This window comes from Odontesthes bonariensis, chromosome 5 (genome assembly GCF_027942865.1).
Source record: "Odontesthes bonariensis isolate fOdoBon6 chromosome 5, fOdoBon6.hap1, whole genome shotgun sequence".
Taxonomy (NCBI): domain Eukaryota; kingdom Metazoa; phylum Chordata; class Actinopteri; order Atheriniformes; family Atherinopsidae; genus Odontesthes; species Odontesthes bonariensis.
In genome coordinates, this window is record NC_134510.1 from 24,676,025 (window position 1) to 24,702,001 (window position 25,977).

Genomic DNA, 25,977 nt, shown 5'->3' on the forward strand with positions numbered 1-25,977 from the left:
GATACAGTACATCAAACCAATTTATTCACACTTAACAGCATCGAGCCAGACTCTGAAAGCCTAGGGTTGGATTTCATTCAAATAAAGAGCGACGAAAACATTGCTTGACAATGAGGTTGTTACGCAAGAGTATGTCCAAGATGAACTTTCTCATGTGAATTTCCCTGGTTCTTCAAAATCCAAACTAATCACTAATCAACGAATCACCGGGCGGGCTGTGGAAACTCTATTGTCCAACCAAAAGAGACCATAAAGCCTGCACATTGTCACCACAGGGGGGACAAAAAATTTTCCCCTGCGTGTTAAGTAGTCAGGAACAGTTTGTATGAGGGGAAATCCAACAGTGTCACAACTCTGCTGACTAGCGTGTTTTTCAGCCAGAAGACAGCTGACACAAACTCACATCCAATCCATCAGCATCACCCCCGCACACCCTTTAATGTCGTGCTGACTCTGTAAAGCTGCAGTTATCCTCTGAACTTCTCAAACATCGAATGTTAGTAACATGGCAGCTGCACACATTTTTGAGCAGCACTTTCAACCAACTAAGTCAGGAGGGATTATGCTCCATGCAATATCACTAATATTATGTCTTGTGCCCTTAAAACATTAACTATTTAGTCTGGTGTTTCATACAATTTCTGACAGATGCAGATTCCAATAAAGCTATGTCAATACACTGGTTGTGCATGTGTTTGTGTGCCGGCCTTTTCATTAAAAGGGCACCGTTGTTTGGAGGAGAGATGTTCTGCACTGATTGCTCACCACTTAAATCAGAGCAGACGCATTATCCACAGCTTTCTGCAAACTCCACCATTTATTCCCCCGTCTACACCTCCGCCTCCCTTGTACCTTTCACCCCCTGTAGTCCCCCGCTCTCTGGATCTGATTAGTCTCTCTCAGGCAGTAGGACCAGAGTGCTATTTGACGCACTGAAATCCATCTGCACGTACAGCAGTTGGTTCTGGGCGGCGGGTTGGACTCTGCAGCTTCCCAGCCTCAAGTGCAATCTGAGCCATTAGGATACAATGGAGGCAGTGTAGGGCAACGATTAGGGCATGTCTGATAGAGTGAGGCCATCCCAGCGGTCTATTAAGAAGAGCTACGCAGCTGAACAATCCACTTACTCATCACTTCTCTGACATTTTTCATAAATGCAGTCAGTAAAAGTTGGCTTGGCGAAAGAGAAAAATCAGCTTCTTTATTTCCTTTTCTTTATCGGGTGGCCCTGTCCATTTTCATTTAAAAAAAAGTTGAAAACAACAATACTGAGTGAAATCGCAATAATGAAACAGAATGCAATGATATGCAAATCATTTCAAACCTTTGTCTAATTAAAAATACTGCAAAGCCAACATATCAGATAATGGAAATGAGATTACCAGTAACACGTGTCAAACATTCGATGTTTAATGTGCAATATTTTCAATTAAATACAAGACTTAGGAATCTTGGAAACAGGGCTTTTGTTCAGAGTGGTGCTATGTTATCCAGTACATTCAAAACCTTGTTACATTTTAGCATTTTACATTTCGTGGTAATTCAGACTTTATATTTTCATTTCAGGCCAGTCCAGAGACATATATTGTACTCCTCGTTCCACTCTATCGGTCCGAGAGCTACAGTTAATTACAAGTTTGCAGATTAAACGTTTTAAAAAATATAAAGCAATTATACCTCTATTGATTCAAAGAAGTACTTCTAATTGTCTGTTTTTGCCAAGCTCATTAAAACAGTGCTCATTAACGCATCTGGAGGAACTCAGTCATGAAATGTAATTATTATATAACATCTCAGCATAACTGATTTCTATGCTTATTGCAAAGATGCTGCTCTGCTAACAGCATTTTTCTAAAGCAATTTTTTGAATGCAGGGTTAAAAATAAATATTTTCACATTGTGCATTAAAGAGGGGCTATTTCACTCTGAAGGAAACCGTGTTTGCTCTCACCACTAAAACGCTGAATACATCTCCAATGTACACATTTTATCTCTTCCCTATTTTGTTTTGTCAGCTCCATTGTGCTCTCTTGTCACGCACCGGTCCACCCACATCACCTCGGGAGTTCGTTTGTTACCTGACTGCCACAATCACAGCACTTGTTCTCAATTCCCCAATCAGCCCCTATGAATTTGCATCTATCATTGTTCTCTGCCAGATTCTCTCAGTGTTGTCTCGTTTTAATTCCCGTTTGCTTGCGAACCTGCTGGAGAGTCTCAGTTTTGCATGTTGAATAAACAACCTTAACTGTTACTGCTTGGCCAAGTCAGTACTTTGTTTTTGTTTTACTTACATGTATGGTTACCAGTGGCTAATGGAGGCTAATGTTAGCAGACTTAAATGTTAGCTAATATGGTTTCATTTATGAATTAAAAAAAAAATAAATTGAACTCTCTTTCATGTCTGCCGAGTAATAGATGAGAGGATCTCAACGTTCATGTCTGTTCAATATGCCTCGGCAGATGACTTATGCAACACATTTTTCACATTTTTTTTACTTCATTTTACTCTTAAATAATCTGAAAATGCTCAAACTGTCTGGGACTGCACTACGCTCCAAATGTTTCAAGATCATACATGAACAACACCCCTGGGGATGTTAGAAACCAAATTTAAACCAAAATTGATAGTCCAAAATGGAACACGATCTAGTTATGTGCAGCTGACACCCATTTAGGCTAAGTAGTGTTTTTTTTTGTTCTTTTTTTCAAATGTGACCCCAGTTTTTTTTTCTAAGTAGGAGACATGAGTGCTCATTATGTTGGCAGTATTGGTCAGTACACAAATGAATGGTGATGTGAGAACAGAACCATAACTGTTCTGGCTCTGCAGACACTACAGATGCTGGATTTATAGGAAATACTTATGAATGTCGTTATTGCGTTTGTCTTTTTTGTCAGGATTTAATCAGTCCCTCTCTCTTGAGCCTCCTTGACCAAATTCCCACATTTCCTCTACAGCTCCTTCTTCTCTGCCCGATTCTCATTACTCTCTTCCTTCATTTCCTCTCCCACCCACCTGCCTGTTGCGTCACTAGAAGTTTTATGTGATTTATACAGTGTCATTTCCTGTAGCTTGGCTTTGATGTGGCTTTAAACTCGAAGCGAGATCAGAAAGACAGATATATCTGGAATGAGAGCTCATCTGTATACTACAGCGTTGGCATAGCAACTGTCAACCCACTTTATTATTCCTCTTTGTATTCTATTATTCACTTTCTCCTTCACATATTTTTCTCTCCTTCACATTTCTCATACCACATATCTGACATATGCTGCAGGGCACGACTGCTTACTAACCTTTTCATCCAGAGTGCCGGTCATTTGTCCTCTCTGTCACTACCCTCTGCTTTCTTTACTCCAAACTCTCCATCTTTTCCTTGTGACTACAAACCTTTGTTGAAAATATTAAGGCTTGTGAAAATGTACAGTGTGGCCTGACACCATTCCTATTTTCTGTCAGTTCTAATCTCCCCCGTGGCCTCTAGCACACCTTTTTCCATTTACTCTGCTTCATTGTGTTGTCAAACTCTGTCTCTCTTGCTTTTTCTCACCTGTGTTCTCATGACTGAATACCAGTGAAAAACAAAACTGCCAGAGGATTAAAGTTTAGTAAAGACATATCTTAAGCTTAGTTGGAATTACTTAGATTGAGTTGAGATTTTAGCACATGAGATGAAACTACTAATTTGGGAGAAATATGTGAATTATGCAGATGAGATCAAAACCCCCTAAAACTATATTTATCTTTTTAAAGTTGACTGCAATTAACCATTAACCTTATGAGTGTGTAATTTACAAACACTGTAATCAATCGATCCTTTTTTTAACTTGGCTAACTAAAAAAAGAGAAGAAAAGAAACTGAGTAGAAAAAGTCAAGAGATTGTGAAAAGAATTATTGGCAGCGCAAAGGTGACATCTTTGAGAGTCTTGAGTTAAAAGATGGTGCAGAACAGATTGTTTTCACATGGGTATAAAACAGAGAAAAGTGTCAAATCCTCATAAATTAGAGGGCGAACAGAGGAAGAACATATTTAACATAAAGTTTCAACTGGTGATTAGAAAAAAACCCACTGCAGATTGATATTCAGTGGATTGTATCATCAACTGTTCTTTGCTGCTTTCTCAAACATGGTTGATGTTACTTTGCTGACTTTAGCCTCACAAAAAGTCAGCTTGAAGCCTTCCATCATTGCTTGAATCTACTCCCTGTAATCAACTGACAAAATATTTCAGAACCTCTGCGCACACTGTAAGTATACATAATGACATATTCCTCCCCACTGTTTTCAAATCAAGCTGAATAGATTTGATCTGTAGGGGTGCACTTATGATCGCTGACCCGTCACCGTTCCTTGATATCAAAAATATCCAGTTTGTTGAACCAGCCTCTCCTCATATCAGACCCATCACAAACCAGTCCATGGCAGACGCAGCACATGATCATGTTTGTTTCAAATTACAAGGAAGGAAGGGAAGAAATAATCCACCATCAGATTCAGAGAGCTGCGTGCAGATCATTCATAGAACAAGACAAAACATACATGAACATTGAGAGCAGATTAAAACATACGAGTTCAATACTGTTTCCACATTTTTAATGATGGACCACTGTCTGTCTTCCTCACATTAACTGTGCAAACAAAGCCTCGGCATAAGACTGATGTTGTAGCTTGGACACATGATATGACTCTTTTTTTATTTATTTATTTATCTTTATTTTTTTATAGACGTCTGTCTGGTTGCATAATAGCAGGATGGGATGACCTGTTTTAAGGAAATGGTCTAATCCGCTCCCACACAGTTCCATGTCTGCTCTCATCCGATTAAGGTTCACAAAGCACAGACAAAGCCAAAATATTAAATAGATTTGCCAGGTAAAATAGTCTAATTAAGTAGGATTATGGTCTTGACCTTACTATGTAAAGACCCCCGAAAAGAGTAATATTACCATTTGGCATTGGGCTTATAATTCAATTGAATCAGATGCGTTATAGGGACATAAGGACTAGTAGTTGAACTGATGTCTATTATACAGACTCAGGTGATGGGAAAGAGATGAAAGAACACTAATTTAAAAATATTGCTATTTCATCACCTGTACATGTCCTTGTTTGGCATAACATTGCTAACTTTCCAATGAAATGAGTTAAAGCAGTTATCTCATTATAGGAACATATATTTATATATAAGAAGTTAAAGAAAACATAGTGTAACAGGCTAGTTAGAGGCTGTACAGGATGTGAGCATTTGCCATTAAACCAAACACTGAATTCTTCTTGGGGACTGATATGGATTATTGACAGATACAAAACGCCCCTCTTATATATAGGTTTTGTTTGTTTTGGTTTTGTTTGGTACGGGTTTTCTTTTGAATGCATCTCTGAGTTGCCCATCCCAGTGTCTTTCATCGGGGTAGCTATTTCAACAGGTGCTATAACGGACCAAATGGCCTGCTGTCTTCATTACAGAGGCAGCAGCTATACGAATGCCATGTGGATCATGTTTTCTGAGGCTATAGTAAAAATAATAACCCCGAAATAACCCCGGGTAGAATCAAATAAACATCCGTTTGGCGGCCACATCTTCCACAAATCCTGCCACCTGTTTTCAGCGCTTATTTCGCCTCTTTGATGCCGTCCAATGGGAGTGAACGGCAGATCTGGAGGCGGAGAAAGGAGGCAGAGAAGTTGGAGGAGAGAGTGAGAGACAGATTCGGAGAGACAGGGAGCTGTAGATTGAGTGTTAGTCGGTGCTTTCCCATATGTAGTCACACACTTTACTGCTCATCTTTGGATTGTTAATTGACACCCAGGCGCTTTCCCCCTGTTAATGCTGCACATTTTTTTTTGACGTGCAGCCACAGGTTGGCCGATTTAATCCTGTCTCTATGGATTATTTCTCCCCATCTCGTGCCGATTGTACCTGACCGGATGGAAATGGGTACCATCGATACATTTGCATTGACTGAGGGAGAAACAAACTGATTATTTTAATTGAGACGGAGGCAACATCTGTGGGAAGCGACGCACAATTTCGCAAGGCGAGGACCTGTGGAGGACCTAGAAGGAGACGCAGCGAAAAAGATGATGGGATGGCTGTGACAACATGAAAAAGAAAAAGTGTGGTGGTCTGTTTTCAACCAACCAGTGATTCAACACAACTAACCTGGGGGACAGGGACTGAGAGAGAAGAGGTCGGAGGTAGGTAGAGGAACAGACGGGGAGGGTGGGGGGTGGGGGGTTTGTTGAAGGTGTCTGGTTATATCACACTGAAAGTACGTTATTGTTTTCGATCAATCAGTGGCAAGTAACTGCTGCTAACTTATGGTTATTGAAGCTTTAACATACTCACACTTCTCCTGCTTTAAAAATTGACAGATGTGAAATTATTATCCTTGAGTCTCTGAGCCTGATCTCATTTCCATGGTGTAAAGCCAGAGGATTTTTGCCCTCCTCCTGGCTAACAACAGTGTAACACAGATGACATTTTATGGAGGAGATTGTTGGAAGCGCTGTGGGATGTGAGAGAACAAGAAGACACTGGGAAACAGAGAGACGGAGCGCTCAGGGAGGCTGACTGGGCAGCTGACTCAAATGTGACTCAAGGAATAACATATACCCCAAATATGACGGCTTCTTTTCACTTTGTTGCCCCTTTTTGTAAAACACCCTTAGCTTTTGGAGTTCAGAATTCTGCTTCATTTATTTCGTCCAAAAATTATCCATCACAATGTTATCTCAGCCCCTTTGTATCTCTCTGTCCTTCATTAACACCATGATGAGAAAAAGTGTGCTTCATCATTTTCTGTCACTCCTCACAGTTCTTCTCTTTGTGTGTGTTTGACTGTAGACAGGTGAGTGGCCACAGCTCTGACCATGGAGCCTCCCCCCTCTCTGAGCTTGGCTCTGCTTGGAGGGAGCGAGGATGAGGATCAGCGCTTCCTTCTTCCCCTAGGCAGCATATCCCATCCCTCCACCGCTGGCAACCAGCCAGGATCAAACCACTCCAACCACATGGGAGGTTCAAGCCTCGACCGTCTAAATGGTAGCACCCCATCCCCATCACCGGCCACGCCCAACTTGCCTCCAGCATCACTCCCTAAGTTGCCCCTGTCCTCCTCTGGAGCCCAGCCTCTACCCCCGCCCATTCCCAATGCCCTGCATCCCACCAGCACCCCGCTTTCCTCCTGCCTGGGTTCACAGCACAGCCTGAGTGGAGACAACTCCCCAGTCTACAACGCCCTGTTTTACTCCTCCCACTCACCCTCCATGGAGCGGGAGAGGGATACGAGGGAACGTGACAGAGAGAGAGACAGGGGCAGCAAACACAGACAGGCCAGTCCTCTGGTTCACCGTAGGGACAGCAACCCCTTCACAGAGATCGCCATGAGCTCCTGTAAGTACACAGGTGGGGTCATGAAGCCCTTGAGCCGCCTCAGCGCCTCCCGCAGGAACCTCATTGAGTCAGAAAGCAGCAGCGAGACCAAAGAGGGCGCCGTTGCAGCTGTTGCCGGGTTGACGGCCGCTGGTGGACATGACAGACAGCGGGACGCCCCTCCTACCTGCTCAGTGACCCAGACCTCTACCAATCAACCCCCAATTCAGAGCCCCCCAGAGATTGTGATTTCATCCAAAGAAGACTCACCATACCCCAGAGGAGGATATGACATCACTGACTCAACATCCAACCAGATGTCCATCTACCACCAGAATCATGCACTAGTCGAGAGCAGGCGGGCGCAGTCGAGACGGGGCAGCAGGCAGGGAGGGGTTGGGGCGGTGGGCACTGGGGCCAGGGGCAGCACCTCCAAAGCTTCCAAGCGAAAGAACCAAAACATTGGCTATAAGCTGGGGCATCGCAGGGCACTGTTCGAGAAGAGGAAGAGGCTGAGTGACTATGCCCTCATCTTTGGAATGTTTGGCATCGTCGTCATGGTGATTGAGACAGAGCTGTCATGGGGCGTGTACACTAAGGTGAGTGGATGGATCATTGGTATATATAGGCCCACTCTCGTGTTTTTACTCATAAAGATCTGTTTGGTTTTGGATGTGTCTAGAGGAACCAAGTTTCACTCAGCCAAGTCTTAACAAATGACCCTATTGATGACAGCAAAGTCAGAAGGATTGTCTCGGCACAGGCTTGGAAATTCATAGAAGAAAAGATGATTTACTAACTGGGAGAGTTGGAAAATCTGGGAATTTATTAGGCAGTAAAAGTGCAGTGAAAAGACAAACAAGCTGCATTATGTGAGCTGGTGTTGTTGATGTTTTCACGTTCAGGGTGATGCAAATAAATGATGCTAAAAGGACCAAAGTAAACCTCCAAAAACTTGTTAAACAGTAAACAGTGTTAATATTTACATCAAATATGAGATGATTATCCAGGCCTCCTCAAAATTTGGCCAAAATACGTCATCTGAGATGTAAAGGCACTTTAAAATTTTTTATAAAAAATGTACAAAAATGGCAAACATTAACAGCTACAACAGAAAACTCAGCTAGTAAGCATCATTATGTCACAGAGAACTGTACAACCAACATTTCCATCACTGACTCCCCCTGGTATTTTTTTCTCCACACATTGTCTCCAAAGTTCTTATCTGTCGATCGTTGGGTTTTAGACAAAAATTGAATGAGAGACATCACGTCCGCTGCTCTGTGATGCTTCTACGCTCTGATTAGTTGATTGTGTTCCTTTTGCAGAGAAAACTAAATTTTGTTTTTTTAGCGCACGTGCCCTTGATGTGAAATTGTTCATTTGCAACATGGTGGATTGAGTCTGTATCTTGTCTTGTGCTGCTTTGATTTTGACTAGCTTTCCAAATGTTTTCATTTTGTTTTTCAGTTTGTATCTTCCATGACCTTTTGAACGAATAAAACTAAGCTGTCGAATTTCCTCTTTGATGTGACACAAAAGTCGACAAATGTCACACGAAGCAGTGACAGAGTGGTTGTACCATTGTGTTCTATTGCTTTGGTGGAACATTGTGTGTTAACTTTGCTTCAATTCTGCGTTTCTGATCTGTTTTGCCTTAATTTTGTTTGTAGCCAGTGAGGAGCTCCGTTAAATGCTGACAGGAGGACTTGTCAAAGAGGTCACCAGCCAGATTTGAACTGGGTAAATTTGTTTTTGTGAGCCTGCAGGTCACACACGCTCAGCATTTTTGGCTCGTCTGGTAGGGTCAGTGGCTGCATTCACCAGTTATCAGCAGCTTGCTTCAGACTCAGCCTGACCAGCACTATGCTTGCATGTGTTGTTTGAGGGGGGGGGGGTTATGTACTGTAATGACCAATCTTGACAGTTGGTGCTTCCGGGTGATGTAATGGAACGATGCAGAGGACATGGGGGCAGATTATCAGTAGGAGGCTGGGATCTCATTTGTCTGTTTAATGGGCAATGTAATAAGCTGAACTGGCCCCTGGCTGCTATTGTGGGTTTATTTTGGTTGTGTGTGTGTGTGTGTGTGTGTGTGTGTGTGTGTGTTAGAGAGCCTCTGGGCATCCTGCGCTCACCTCCCTGATGCAAACACTCTCCTGTCCTCGTCCCATTCTTCTTTTCAGTCTAACATATCAGAGAGGGTTGGTTTTCTGTAGCTAATGAGGTGGAAACATTACTTCCACTCTTGCAGCTTGTCACAGATTGATCATTGATCATGTGACAGAGTAGGTGGGATCATGTGACTGCACAGATTTACAGGTAGCCTTTAGAATAGGCCAGCTAGGTGTGTCTCCCAATCTCTCTGTCTGTGTTTTAGTCTGTGGTCTCCAGTTGATTGCACTGGTCTCTCTCTGTTATTGTCATTGCCAGAAGAATTTGCCTGGTCTGTGCTGCCAGTTTCGCCTCTGTCTCCCACTCATTACTTTATGAAAATCGCTCTTTCAGAAGCAGTGTCTTTTTATTAATGAAAATACACGGCTCTGAATTTCTCTTTCAGTCCCGTCTTGTCTCTTTTCCTCTCTGCTGTCGGCCCATTCTCTTTCTTGAAGGAGATGGCCGACACTTTTATGTACTTTTTTTCCCCCGTTTGTCCCTTCTTTTAATTCCAACTCAGTGCCTGCCTCTTTATCCTGCTTCCTTTATTCCCGTCTTTCTTTCATTATTTCCCCCCTCACTTTCTCACTCCCTCTGCTCCTCTGTTCTTGCAGTGGGCGTCAAATGGGGGGGAGTGTGATCGGAAGAGAGAAGCGGCTGGGCGAGAATGAAAGTCTGTAGAAGGAGAGAAGAAAGGAAAGGCGATAATGAAAAGCCTGATTTAGTTTCTTAAGTTACAGTCAGTGTAGTCGTCATCTAAAACAGGCTATTTAGTCTATCCAAACAAATGAATGGACATCTGTTAATTCAAGCTGGTTGATCAGTGTCTGTCAGTTTTCTCACCATATTGATTAATATATAATCCTTAGGATATCCTATTTGGAGCAGGATTTCAGAAAGAATGATATGCAGAACATCTTAGAACCTCACAGTTTACCTCCAGGAATGGGCTTTTTAAAGAGAGATTCCTGAGAGTTAAATGAGCTTCAGCATTTGTTTTAAATGCACGGTTTGATTTGGTTTTAATCCAGCAAACACAAGAGGCCCATCAGACAGCTCAAACCCTCACTTAGATAATTGATGTGGATAGAAGCCCGCTGGTTGTTGCTGTGAAAAATGGATGGAGATCATAAAGATAAAAGAGAGCTCGGAAAGAGAGACAAATGGGAGGACAGCTGAGGGAAAGGTTCAAGCGATCCAAAGTTGGAGGCTTTGAAGGATTTCATATATTGATTACTGATAATCACTCACCCACACATGCAATATCCACTCCCACGTGCACTCGCTGTGCAAACTTGTACATTATAAATGGTTGCTGATTTTTTTCAGTGGGGCTGTATCATGTGATGTTTATTGATAACCACTCTTAAGTGGTGGAGTGAGCGCTTGAGACAAAATCTAATAGGTAAAGAAAGGTACATACAGTTAGTTTATATGGACTATTTTTGTTGTTTTTGTAAACTAACTGTTGCTTTACTGAATAGTGCCAGTGTTTGTATAAGCTCCTACGAGGTCCGGCTGCTTGATCTTGCTCCCAAAAATAGAGATGAAGAATAAGAATGGAACTAAACAGGGTAGGTTGGACTGTGTGCTGCAAGTGTTGAGCGCTTTAGGCTGGTGAGAGGTTAACAGTGGAGGACATGATGCTCGTGACTGTGGGTTTTGTGAGCATATACACAACAGATTTCAAACCAGTCGGCACATTCTTAAGCTACAGCTGTTATTTCCCATTCATTGCTTTGTGGTCTCTATCTTATCTTCACATATCGTCTTGTCCATTTTAGATGAGTTCTGAGATCTGTGTGATAAGTTTGGGTTGCAGGTAAAAACTGTTCTCATGTATGGGAAGCATCTGATGTCGACTCCTGTTCTGTACACTTCCAGTCATAGAGATAAATTATACAGAGAGAATATTGCATGATTAAATAATATATGAATATGAAATAATTTAATTTGCCCTGAGGCAGAATAGTGACTTTTCACACAAAATGCCTGACAGATCAAAACAAAACCAAGCCTTTTAAACTCTTCCAAAACTCATCTCTACTGTAAATGTTCAGAGGGACAGACATTTGTAAATCTGCGTGTTTGTTTACCTCCTCTTCAGCAGTATAAAGTCAGAATCCCCTAAGACTCTATTATTGATTTTATCAGGAAAATGAGGCTCTGTTTGAGGAAAACTGCGTCTTTATGCCACTTGGGACCTTAGCATGGGGCCTGTCAATGTCAGATTAGTGGGTCATTTCACAAAGGCCTGTGTGGCTCCCGGGGGCCGCGCCCCATGCTACGTTTCAGGCTTGCAATGCATCATAGTTATTCTGAGGGAATGCACAGCTGTTGTCAAATTCACCTGTCACACTATCAGCACACACACTTGTGACGTGTGTGATGCAGAGGAACGGGTTCCCAAATGGGATGTACTTTACCCACAGCCAATCAACGCATGCATCTGAGACGCAAAAATATTGTGCATAAAGTCCCCTTCCAAAAAAATCAAGTTATTAACCTTTTAACATGCCTGTAAGATGTTTTTTATGTGTTAAAAGACATATGAGCAAAATCAACCATCAGTTCTATGGCCTGCGACGTCTGTTCTGAATTTGTGGGGCACCACCTGCAATCTCAGAAATGGGAGGTCAGACAGCTCACATGTTCCAGTCCTGACTGTAAGTAGAGTGGAGTTGTACAGCTATTTTGATCAATGAAATAAAAAGCAAGCCCAAGCTTCGAGAAAGTTAGCGAGGGCTAGCGGGGAATCCCCTGACCAAGCCTCCGTTAGCTCCGAGCTAACTTTTTCTCATAGCTTGTGCTAGTTTCTGATTCCAAGATGAGCAGAGATGTGAGCAAAGCTAAATTAGTATATTCATAGATCCTCATTCACCGAATGAGGAAAAAGGTGTCGAATCATTAAGGGCTGTGAAAGGTTTTTTTTCCACTTCAAAATGTACCACTGAGAAGTTTTCAGGGGATCATTAACTGCTGGAGTGGGACTTTAAATGTCATCTCATAGAAGGTGCACAGACGTCGCTAAATTCATGTGTTCCCTTAAAAAAAATGTTTGAGTTTTTTTTTTTACCTTTATTAAGAGTAAATGCACTTAACACGAGATTAAAACACCTGTTTTGATGCAGTATGACATTAACTCAAGTAACCGATCAGCTTTTTCTGCTTCCAAAGAAGCAGTACAGCCAATATCCGTTGAATAATTACATCATGCTCCAATGAAAAGCATTCCTTTGTCTGTATAACCAAGGCAAGGACGTAAGTTATTGTTTGCCCTGGGAAAGCAACTCTTTCGAGAACACCACCCACCCCCACCACTGAAAATTGTGCAATGACAAATTATCTACCCAATCCACCCGCAGCAACTAACTGCACAGTAAAATGTGCTTTGTTGCTAAGCTACCTGTTGCCTTATGTTGATAATTATCTTAATGACTGCAAAGGGCACGATCCATATATAATTATGGGAATGTATCCATACTTACTGGAATGTCACACAGTATTTGTTGTGAGATTGAGAAAAGGAAGTCTCTGTTATAAAAAGAAAAAAAATAACTGCATTACAGAAAAATATGTTTGACTTCAATAAAAAACAAAATAGAATTTTTCCAGCAGGAAAGCAGCTTAAAAAAAAGAAAGTATGTAAATGAATTTACTGTCATTCACTATCAGAACTTGACTGATCCCGTCTCTGTGACAGGGATAGTAGTGAATAGTTTAGGTTAATGACTGAAGTTACGCATTGTGCCATTTATGCACACACCTCGGTCTCCTTTGAGACACTGCGATATGTATTTGATAAACTCAAAGAGACTCCTACAAAAACACTAAGCAACAAGCACGACTTGGGCTACTGTTAACAACTTATTACTTGTTTTGATTTGTTTTCTGTTTTAAATTTGGGTCACATTCATGACTGATGAGTCTCTTTACCCTAACCTATGATGAGAGCATAGTGAATGAGACAAAACTGTACAAAAGCAAAATCACTTTATTTTTTAAACTTTTTTTCACTGTAGTTTTTTATTTGTCTTCTCCGGTAATTGTATCCATAAGAATGGTGCTTTTTTTGTGTGAGATGGTGGTCTTGTAATGTGGACAAAGCTTGATTTTAGCCTTTATTTTTTAGCAGAAAACAGTTATGTCCAAGCTATAGAGTAGGTGATGCTTTAAAGCTTCCTCTTATTTGCTGTGAGATTAGTTGGGCAGTGCGAGATGGAGACTGAAAGCAGGAGTTAAGCACAATGTTTTTTTCCTTCTGTGACTTTTATGTATTTGTTTTTTTTCTCCAATCCAGGATGGCGCTTCATGTCTGTGGAACCAGGGAATTTATACTCTGTTAAGCGCATTATTAAAATGTCTGTAGTTAAGGTTACTTGTTTTGTTTGATTTAACTCCTTTAAAGTTTTCTTTTTGTGACTTTTCAGTAAACTACACTATTATAGCCAAGCATAATGTAGCTCATATTGTTCTTAACTTTTCGTTTTCTCCGAACCAATTCATGGAAATATTCTCTATTTTGTTTGTTGTGTGTGTGTCTTTCTTTGTTTAAAAGTTTAAAAAGTCAGCTTCAAATTAGCCTAACAGTCATACGAAAATGTGGCTAGTTTTAACCGACAGCAGCAGTGCTCTCTCCCGTTCTCCCCTTCCTTCCTTTCGTCCTTCATCTCATTTAAAGGGAGAGTTTATGTCCTGCCCCCTGCGAGTCTTAAATATGTCTTCATTTCCCCAAAGGGAAATCTCAGCAGGCTTACATCTCCCTCATTCCCCCTCCACTTATGCCCTCTCTCCTTTTCTGCCCTCGCTTTTTTATCCATGACATTTCTCAGACATTTACTGGTAGACCTGCTTGACCGCTTACAGAGACTCCGAGCCGCTTTTCAGATGGTACATGATGATGATCGGGAAATTAAACTCAGCAACTGCCACCATATTCTCTAAAGCAGCCATCAGCCATCTCATCACTTCCGTGCCGCTTCTTCTCTTCTTCCTCCTCCTCCTCCTCCTCCTCCACCTTTTTCCTCCACTCCACACTCCTTTCATCACAATCTTCTAAGGGACTGTAGATCCCACAGGTCTAGCTTCTAACAGATACAAATATGCCCGTTTCTTTCAGTGTAACAAGGCTAGGCTACTTCCATCTGAATGTGTGAGTGTGTTGGTACACATGGGTGTGTTAGAACTTGCATCATCCCATGGTTACGAAAACATTTATGTCACAGCGTGTATATCATCTCTTCTGTGTATACTCGCCTATGCAGCGTGTGTCTTTATGCCATTCTGTTTTAAGTCCTGTTAAAGTAGTACTGGATGGATGCACCTGATAATGTGTTTGTGTTCACATCTCTCTTTGTCTGGATTTAATTGAGTGTGTATGGCTGTAATGGTCTGGACCAATGTAAAGTGGCGCGTGTGTATGTGATGTGTGTGTGTGTTTATCCTGGTAAGGTGAAATCACTTCTCTGCCTACTGCCTGTTTCCCTGGAGACTGATTGCAAAAAGGCATCACTCTGACAGGAGAGAATCCCAAGGCTAAGTCATTAGAAAACACACACACACGTGCACACATTCTTATTCATTGATATTCATCCTAAACAGGTGTAGTGAGCGACTCATCACTGCAAGAGTAATGTGTCCGTAATCAACATGCGTTTACCTTTACATCAGTCTCAATGAAGTGGGGACAGTTGGGGAAAGCCTTCAAGTTAGCACCTTTGCTCGTGTATGTGTCACCGTGTCTGTGCAAGTGGATGTGTGGCTGCTTTTCAACTGAACTAAAGAAGCTGAAGAAGCTCATTATCTCTGCATGCTGTCCACTGAGTTGGTGATCAATACACACTAATCACACACTTATGTGCGCTGGGAAAAAAAACCAAACAAAACAACCACGCATTGAAGTTGTTTCAACTCCACTTTTAATTTGCATTGTGCAAAGACGATTTATTAAACAATTATCATTGAATTTGGTGCAACCAAGCCCATTAAAAAAAGTAGGGACAGGGACAGCTCTGTGAAAGACTTTGAGGGCAAATAGTTTATTGCCTGTGTCTATTATAACTGATGCTCCGTGATCTTTGTGCCCAAATGTCCAAAGATCAGCCTAAGTGCTGCACAGTTGCATAAAAGTTGAAAGCTAAAACAACAAAGCAATAATAGACAATAAAATATAAAAACAATAGATAAATGGCAGTAAACTAACGATAAAATACAACGGCAGCAGTGGCTGTAGTATGATTGACCAGCTGCAAAACACAAAAAAAAAACATTCTAAAATGGTGAAGAGCTGTTGCGCAATCAGCTGGATCAACAGATTGATCAGGTTTTCTTTTTGCAAAATTCTTAAAAGTAAACAGAAGGGAGACCAAGTTATTTCTGCCATTCACAGAAGCAACTGGATTCCCGGCTCAAAAACGTGGATTTGCAGTGAATACTTTGAGTCCAGTATCTTCTATCTGTCGGAAAAAAAATTTTTTTATTATATTTTGACAATTCATCGTTGTGATAGGCTGCTTTAGCATCTTCCATTTTGAATCTGTGAAACTGCTTCATGGTTTTCTCATTTGATGGAGAAAACATTTCTTTGTGCTGCAGTTTTAGTGAGTTAGATTAGCTAGTCGTGACAAACCCATATAAACCATAACAGGTCAATTTAGCTTGTGAAATCTGATTTTATCATAATTTACAGACTTATGTTGAGCATCTTACATATTTTCAGTATGATTTTATTTACTAAACTGCTTTGGCAGCTACAACTGGACGCAAGGTGAAATCCCTTCGAGTGCCCCCTGGGAAAATGAATTATTTTTGTCTGAACTTGTTCGTTTCCAGTCAGAATGTCGATATGGGATGTCATCTGCTTAATTTTGCTGACAAATCCCATTAAGGTATGACCAGATATCCAGACCTTTAAAAGCTTTAAAGGCTTTGCTTTGGGAATTTTCTAGGCATAAAAAATTGGTACATATGAACATAAGGATAGCAGATTTCCAGCCAGGCCTTAATGTCCACGGTCCACAGAATGCTTGGAAGGTCGCCCTATTTGAGACCAAAGGTCTTGAAGTTAATATTAATATGTTGTGCTCTTAATCCCACACCACGTTACCGAGGGGGCTCAGAGAGCATCGGATCAAAACAGACATGATTCTGCCTTGAAACACTTGTGAAAACCTCTGTCTGTGAACACGGTTTGTTGCTACATCTACAAATAGAAGTTAAAACTAACATGAAGGGAAAAGAAAAAAGAAAACGTTTTAAAAAAAAAAAAGTCACAGAGATTTCTCTCCTTGGCACAGGTTTAAGATAGACTGAGGTGAATTGGAAAACCAGTTATTCAAAATGTGAAATTCTTTTTGAAAATCAGTGCACGGTTCAAAAGCCTGCATCCGTTGTGTTTTTGTAGTGCAGATTTTTCAGGTTTTACAGGTGGGATGGGCAACTTGCACTTGTAGATGAGTCTGGATGTGACCCACTGAAAACATTTGGCACATTGGGAAATGTCAAATCCGACAAAGAAGGCAGCAAACTGTTGAGCAGCTCAAATCCTATATCAAGCAAGAGAGGGAAAACATTTAACTTTCAAAACTGCAGAATCTGTTCTTTAAAGATGTGGAAAGATACGGTGATGCAACACAGTGGTAAACGTGCCCCTGACTCAACTGAGGCTCTAAATAATTCAGAAAAACTATCAAATTTCTTTGTTCAAGGATTTGGTATGTTTTCTTGTCACCACAGATAACATTATTCAAAAAATCGGTTGTTTTTTCTTTGTTATCATTCAACTGCTCAAAATGCAAACTTCTTTCTTTCTTTTTTTGAGGGAATACATTAGTTTGGCACCATGGGTAACACATTTTTCGGTATTACACCTTGACACTGTTAAAATTCACCAGATATGCCTGTGTAGTGCATATCAGAATTATATTTACAGCATTTCTGGAACCATTTAGAGTAAATGCTTTGGTGTCCTGTGAAATATGATACTTCACAGAGCAACAGTTGTTTAAACACAATGTGAATGCAGTTGTGACTTATTCAGTGGAAAAAAATATGCTAAATATCACAGCCTGATCTGCAATTTGAAGACCTCTGTTATATTTTAAGGATAAAATATTATTAGTTAGATTACTTTATTAAGTAAGTTAAAGTGTTTTGTCTTTTTTGGAGCCTATTCCAGCTGTTTGTCAAGTATCAGATATTCACTTAAAAATGGGATTCATTGCAAAGTAGAAGATCAGGCAAAAAGGCCAGCTAATTGTAAATGATGCAATAGCAGTTTGTGGGAAATGACTGATGTAAAGATGTGTTTTGAAGCAAATATTTCTCTGGACTCTTAGAAAATGTACAAAAACTGTTTTTGTCAGGATGAAATGCAAGTGGATGACTAGGATGCTTCATTGGTGCGTTGCCTGAAGTTTGTCATTTGCTGTGTCATCGTAGATTACACCCACTGTTGTAATTGTTCCTTGAAATGCTTTGCTTAAATCGAATCACAAGAATCTCGGTTTTGTAATGTGCATCACTTGTGCATCCATTTATAGAAGGCAGTAATGAGCGCAGCAAAGTTGTTACACCAGCCCTGTTAAAGATACCTAACACATATTTAGTTTGTTTCATCTGTAATAGAGCCAGAGAGGTTAAGACAATTTGAAATATTAGAGGGAGTTGCCTGCCATTGTGTTGATGAACAGCAGCTCATCTATCTGACAGCCTTAATTCACTACAGACTCTCAAGCACATGTCACTAATAGCATTAACAGTGATTTCCCCATATTCAGGTTTCCCCTCGTGACAGTGTGACTGAGTCTGCAATAACAGGACCTCAAAGCTGAAGCAAGTTAATCAAATTCAGCCACTTAACATTTATTTTATGAATAAAACCTGTGCTTTTACTTGTACTATGCTGGTTGCCTGGTAACCTTACTCAGGCACAAATCAGTTCATCTTGTGTATCTGGGCCCTGTGATGGAATATCACCAGCCCTGTGATGGACTGGCGACCTGTCCAGGGTGTAACCTGCCTGTCGCCTGATAGCAGCTGGGATAGGCTGCAGCCCCCCTGCAACCCTGAATGGGATAAAGCTGCTATGGAAAATAAATGTTGTTACTTCTTAGTACAGCAGCGGTGCATTTGATAGCGGTTGCTTAACTGAGTTGTGTCTTTGTTGTGCTGGGAAAAATGTGTTCAATTTCACCTCCTTATCTTGTGTGTTGTTGTTGCTTGTAAGAGCTGTGTTCGCATCAAGGGATTCGCTTTGACATCCCACCAGATGAGGGTTCAACTGTGTTTTACTCACTAATAGATTTTTGTCCAGTATTCCTTCCATCCTATTAAATGAATGAAAATGATTTCCAGATGTTAGATTTGATGATGCATTGTTAACTGCATTAGCCTAGTTTGTCAGACGTGTTTTGTGTTGATCTCATAAGCAACTATTGTTGTGACAACAATAATGCATACCATTAGTGAATATATACACAATGATATAATATATTTACCACTTTTACCACTACATATGCTGTTTAAATGGTTCGAGGTCTTATAAGCACTCACTCTTTTGTTTTAGTCTGACGTTGATGTCTTGCCTTGCTGTGTAAGATCTAAGATCTAAGTAAAAAAAACTTAATTCAAGAGGATTTCAAGGGTAGAATCGAGCCAGGTAATGACACATGCGATCTGGAGCAGTCTACATACAAATGTAATACATCAATGCCTATGATTATTTTATCTAAATGATTGTCAATGTTTTTTTAAGGAGCCTGGTGAGAGGTCGTGTACACTTAGCAAGTCACCAGTTCATTTGTTCATTTGTAAACATTGTAATTTTTGCTAAATTACTATTTAGCGAGGGTAAACATTTCTTGGTTTTTAAAAGAGAAGACACTACATAGTAGGCAGAGAACAAATGCTCAATGCTTATTGGCTCTTATTTCTTAAATTCCCACTGCATTAGTTATTAATCCCCTAAGAACTCATCTGCGTTGCCCAAAATTTAACAATTTTAAGTTTTGCCATGTAAAAACTTCTCCTGGCCTACAAATGGCTTGGTATGACTACACCTTTTTCATGATTCAGTGAAAGAGGTTATGTGAATATACCCACATCTCCACATTTACCTGCCCACATCTCCACTTGACATGAAATGAAAAGCTAGTGCAAGCTACGAGGAGGAGATTAATCAGAGGCTAGCAGAGGCAAATGGCTGTTTTCTTGGCGGAGCTAGCGGGTAATAGCATGGCCAAGGGCTGAGTCCTGACTGCTCCCTGCTATCCACATGGACTGGACCGAGTAAAGAAGCGGCCTCTAAACCCCCAGCTATTCTCTCCCTGTAGGCTGTGTTAGCTTCTCGTTTCACTGGTTCTTTACAACACATGCAAAATAGCTGTACAACCCCACCATAAAAATAGTCAAGGTTGATTTCTCCAAGCATGCCACCTTGCCTATCTGAGGCTGCAGGTGGGGCACTGCAGATTCAAAGCAAACGTTATCTGTCATTGCATTTATGGCTGATTTTAATGCATCTCATAACACATAAAAAACATCTTATGGACATGATAATAAAAAAATACATTTAGCAAAGGGGGACTTTAATGATCGTAGGAATAATGTCTAACTTACTGAAATAAGCATTACTTGACTGATCAATACAATGATAGAGGTGGCACGATATACAATGGCTGCTATTGTCGCATCACAGCAAGATGGTCTTGGGATGAACTAATCAGCCAGCTGGGGCCTTTCTGGCTTTCTGTGTGGAGTTGTCATGTTCTCAGTGTGTCTGCGTGGCTTTTCTCCAAGTGCACCAGTTACCTCCAATAGTCCAGAGACATGCATGTTAGATCCATTGATGATTCTAAATTGGCTGTAGATGTAAGCATGCATGGTTATCTGTCTGTGTGTTAGCTCTGCAATAAACTGGCCTGTTCAGTTTATCAGTTTTCTTTGCTTTTAACCAAATGACACAGAAACTGCTACCCTGCACCATGCCTGTCCGCCCGTGTTTGCAGTGAGTTCAAATTAACATAAACTATTTTACATTCTTTTGCTGTGTGTGACCATATTTATAGAAATAAAGCATTAGAAAACCAAAGCTCTTCATCATCTTTGGCTGCCAGGAAAAGTGAATTGAATAAATTATCTTGACATGGTGTTAGATAGTCCCAAAGCATACATTTGATGAAGAAATAAAGTCATGGCAACTTGCCACGAAAAATCCACCTGTGGAACCAAACCTGTCATTTAGTTGATTGTCAAGGTGTTAACTTTGCAGACAGCAGAACAGCTGTTTCCCCTTGCTTCCATCTTTATGCTAACCCTTATCACCTGCTATCTCAGCCAGATAGCAAATAAATGCATTCAGTATTTTATCAGACTTTATCTGGTTACACAAATGTCACAATTTCCATCAGCTGCACGTGCACAAGAAACAAAAAGTAAATGCAGAAATTCAAAAACACGTACGCAGACTGGGTGTGGAAGCATGTGTGCTATTTGCATGCTGATCCACAACAGTCCACATCCCTATTTATAGATTCGAACAAGAGTTAAATGGTGGTGCATTAATATAGAGCGGCTTGTCCACTGAATCGGATTTGTCTGCTGAGGGTAACTAATGGACATTTAGCAATTCATTAGAATGTAGATTTTGCAGAGTAAGAAGAAGAACAAGAAAGAATGGTCAGCAAATAGTGGTGGGTTGAGAAATGAGACGGTAGAGAAATATGACATGAATTCCAGGCAAGTCACATTTCATCTGACCAGTGTTTAACCAGATCCACCGCTGAGAGCCAAGACTGAAACCTGTATTTTTCTCATCAGCACAATAGTAGAGGCTTCCCTGCACCTAGTTTGCTTTTGTGAGTACAAATGAGATTTTAGCAAAGGAGAGGGAGAGGGAGATTGAGACAAGACAAAGCTTGCACAAACAAATAAAGAACAGAACAGATGGAGCTTTGTAAATAGGGTTTTACAAGTTCAAGTTTGACCACTCAAAGCGCTTTTACACTCCAAGCCACACACACTCATATACACACTCACTCTAACAGCACGCCTTAGTCTATACAGTGTTACAGGGAACACAAGATTTTTTTTTCTCTATCACATACATTCACACATCAGTGGATGCATCTGAGGCAACTTAGGGTTCAGTGTCTTGCCAAAGGACACTTCAGCAGAACCCCTATTGAACCGGTCTTCCTTTTGAGATACAGCCGCCCTGACAGCCCCACTGTGCATGCGGATAGAAGAAACAAGGGAAAGCCAAAGCTAAATGGTATTTTCCCAGTGTTGCACAGTGGCCCATAGCTACACTGATATTAAAGGGATAGTTCGCCTCTTTTGACATGAAGCTGTATGACATCCCATACTAGCAATATCATTTATGAACATTGACTTAGTAGTCTGGCTAGTTGGCTGGGGTTTAAAAAATAAAGTGTTTTGCTTGTCAAAACAATATGCGTTCAAAAGAGTAATACATTTGCATCATAAAATCGTTCTCCAGGAAAAAGTCAGACCTCACAATCGCTTAGCGCTATTTTTTCTCCCTTCGTATCACTGCGTGCTGCCACCTGCTGACAGCCGTGCCTGTTATGGTGTTTGCTGCTCGGAAGCAGGAGACGGCTCGGTCTGCACTTCGGTCTGCACGGTCTACAAAGCACGCAATGATACGAAGGGAGAGAAAATAGAGCCAAGCAATTGTGAGGTCTGACTTTTTCCTGGAGAACGACTTTGTGATGCAAATGTATTACTCTTTTGAACGCATATTGTTTTGACAAGCAAAACACTTTATTTTTGTGGCCCCAGCCAACTAGCCGGACTACTTTTGTCAACGCCAAAAGGAGGCTGGAACTCGGCTCACAGTACGCAGTAGGGGGTAAGTTAATGTTCATAAACGATATTGCTAGTATGGGATATCATACAACTTCATCTCAAAAGACGTGACCTATCCCTTTAACAACAACTGTGTGTGTGTCTAGTTGTGCTTGTGCATTTGTGTGTACAGTATTGTGTAGATGGCTGAAAGGGTGCACAGTTTGTTTTCAGCCTTCTCAGATTTGAATAATTATACAGAAAAATTCAAACTCAACAGAGAAGCGAGAATTAACAAACTAGACTGTGTGCTTCAGTGTTTGTTTGATGTTGAATTAATAATGTTAAGGCCAAGACGCATCTACAGAGACCCTGAATAAACACAGTAACACACTAACACGCTCTATTTTCCACGAGGCTGACTTGTAGTATATATTCATGAATTCAAAGTGCTGTGCAGATTCTGCTTAATAATGTCATGGAGGGAAGGCTGAGTAATATGTGTTCAAACTCAGAATGCACACTCAGATTAAGGGAGTGTTTTGTGATGAATGTTTAACAGTGTCCTACTTAACCACTGACATATCTGATGTGAAATGTAGTAGTCTTAAGGAGTCTCTTGAGGACGATATCGGGCTGCTGTGCTCGTCATGTGACCTTGCTGATCTGGAGGATGAATGTGTTTTGGAGTTTTGTGCGTGTGTGTGTGGGTTTGTGTTTGTACATTACGCATTTCAAGACATGGTCCTTGAGCTGATGTGGACAAATGAATCAATTTAGCCAGCATAACTTCTCGAAACCAAATACACTGAATCCAACCACAGTTATTTACTGAAAAAAACGACTCAAACTAAGTGTTTTCTTTGAGATTTTACGAAAAATGAAAGAAATTAAATAAAAAAGATGAACTGACAACCTCTAAGACGAGTCATTTCAGATGAAAGGTTAGCAAAGCCAGTATGAGCACAACACCTATTCATCGCTCCTGTCTGTGTTTATAGACAAAAAGATGTGGACAGAAAGTGAGAAACAAATCTTGTTTTATCTGAAGATTATACAGTTATTACTTTTACAGTAAATCTGTTTTTTTTCTTCTTTACTGCCAACAAATCCATTCAAAATACCAAAACTAATGATGAATAGTTCAAGCGTTTCTGTGTTACTAAGACCTTAGAGCTCTATCCTATTGCAAAGGTTTACCAGAGCAACAAATGCACATTAATCTCCTGCTGAGAGTAGTCCCCAAAAATGACTTTTGACTGCATTAGGAAAAATGTGAGCCACACTGTTAAACCTTCTGTTCCAGGAACGTCCTCGAAATAAGAAAACAGATAAATGTGTTCGGTTGAGACCTTTTTTGCCTTTTTAATATTGACATTTTCACCTGAGGTCGGGTCAAACTGCCACAGTCATAGTTTTTATCAGGGTTGTTGACTTTTGTCTCTTCATTTGACTTGTTGATAGTAAAGATAACTAAACAGCGTCAGCCTTAGGCTTTGATATATTTACATTTGATATATATTATCTTATATATCTTTGATATAGATATGACACCTGAGGTAATATCATCAAATACGGTTACTAATGATTTTGCTTTAATGCCAAAATTACTTAAACAGATTAATTACGTATCACTTACACATTACCTTGTTTTTTGTTAGATTAAAAACTTTTTCACATGATAATAATTAAGACATTCAAACGAACAACAAACTAAAGCCTCATTTGGATCGGTTTAAGAATCCAGGTGCACGTGATCCCCAGTTGTTTAACTCATCATTCCAGGCAGGACTTTAAACTCAGCAAAACTGCACCCTCTCATCTGTAACAGACATACAGGATGATAAACTTGTATGTCTATTAAAACAGCACATGCACAAGCACACACACACACACACACACACACACACACACACACACACTCACGCATACAAACAAATCAATCTCTGCTCAGGAAATACAGAAAAAAAATGCTCACAACTTCATTCATGAATTTCCTTCATTTTCATGATCTAAACAGGAACTGTGAGTAGCTCATTTGGAATTCTGTTCCTAAATGCAAACTAATATGATTTACAGGCTTTTAATGAAATTATGGGGTGTAGCTCTCTTGATTTATTTGATTTCCTTCTGTTCATCATATTTGTTAAAGAAGGCCTATATTTTGATGTCATCATTTTCAATCAGGTAAACAACAGCAGTTTGCACCAGGGCTTGAAAACGAAATTATTTTTCAATCGTTCCGTTCCGAACGGTTCAGGCATGTTTAACGTTTTCGTTCTTGCGTTCCGCCACCAACATATCGTTCCTGAACCGGTTCGGAACGTAAAATATCGTTCGTTCTTATCGTTCCGGCAGTGTTTGGTGGGCCTATCAAGTCTACGTGTGTGGACTTTACCTTAGAATAGACGTACTCATTAGTATTTGCCCTTGATTTACACCGTAGCTCTATGCCCAAAAATAATAAATCACCGGCAGCATCCAAAAACATTCAGATGGGCTAAAGCTGCGTCGACGTCACTTCCTTGATCTGGGAGCTTCAATGTAAGATGAGGGTTGATCTACTACTGTAGACAACAAAGTATATGCTATATTCTACATGAATTTTTATGAATTTTTATGTTGTAGAGTTGTGGATTTATTTTATCAATGGAGAAATTGAGCAGCCTTGCTTTGTTGTCTACAGTAGTAGATCAACCCTCATCTTACATTGAAGCTCCCAGATCAAGGAAGTGACGTCGACGCAGCAGAGAAGCTATTAGGCTTGTGTTGATAATAATAAACTCCTGGACTATGTACAAACTTCCAAATGCATCGTTTTGTGAGTACAGACCATATTTGTACTACTGTAGAAGTTTGGTGTCATGGCATGTGATTTTAGTGTGGTAATTTTGGAGATACTGCCAGGTTCCATTAGCGCTTGTACTAAGCTATTCGGGATAACTCAGTAACTCGGCTGATGTTCAGCCAAGATCGACAAAACTTCGGGTGGGCTACTTGGCTGGATGTCACGGTTCAAATGACCCTAGGGTGAATCTACTCCGAACCATCACTTTAACTAGTGGATAACTAGACTAAGTAGTGGATAAAGGAAGTGATTCGTGACAGCTGCCTGCATTGAGCCTAGCGGGCAGCGAAGTGAACGCACAACCGGAAGTTGTCTTTTTTTTTCCCCTGACTAAGGCTACGCTTTTGTGAAATTTTATAAAACATATAGAGAACGAAAAAAAAACGTTATTAACCGGTTTTGTGGATTTCAGAATAACGTTTCTGTTCCGGAACAGTTGAAGACCATTTCGTTTTCGTTTTCGTGTCCGTGTCCGTGTCCGTTTCCGTTCCTCGTAAAATTCCGTTCGTTTTCGTTTTTCGTTTTCGTTCCTTGAACCGGTTCGGAGCTCTGGTTTGCACTCAAGTCTATAAGGAACATCCTATTCCTTTGGGCCAAATTTAAATAGGTGGAGGAGCAAGCTTGCCTGGTAATAGGTCATTCACAATATACAATATCACAAAATATATGGATTTTTTTTTTATCTGGACTGGATTGAAATTAAATAAATCTGTCACAGTGGGGCCTGAGTGGTATTTAGCCGTAAGCCGAAGACCTTCATTAGAATTCAATTCAGTTAATTTATATA

The 25,977-nt window shown here is 40.5% G+C and overlaps 1 protein-coding gene across 1 annotated transcript in view; it reads left to right on the forward strand.

The window, feature by feature from the left end:
• Positions 1-5,707: 5,707 nt before the first annotated feature.
• The window catches only part of kcnn3 (potassium intermediate/small conductance calcium-activated channel, subfamily N, member 3), a 65,660-nt gene continuing 45,390 nt past the window's right edge, over positions 5,708-25,977 (forward strand). Inside the window, exons 1-2 of the mRNA XM_075465569.1 lie at positions 5,708-6,204; positions 6,854-7,977. Of these exons, the coding sequence (XP_075321684.1) occupies positions 6,880-7,977 (1,098 nt within the window). The 5' untranslated portion in view covers positions 5,708-6,204; positions 6,854-6,879. The remainder of the gene's footprint in view (positions 6,205-6,853; positions 7,978-25,977) is intronic.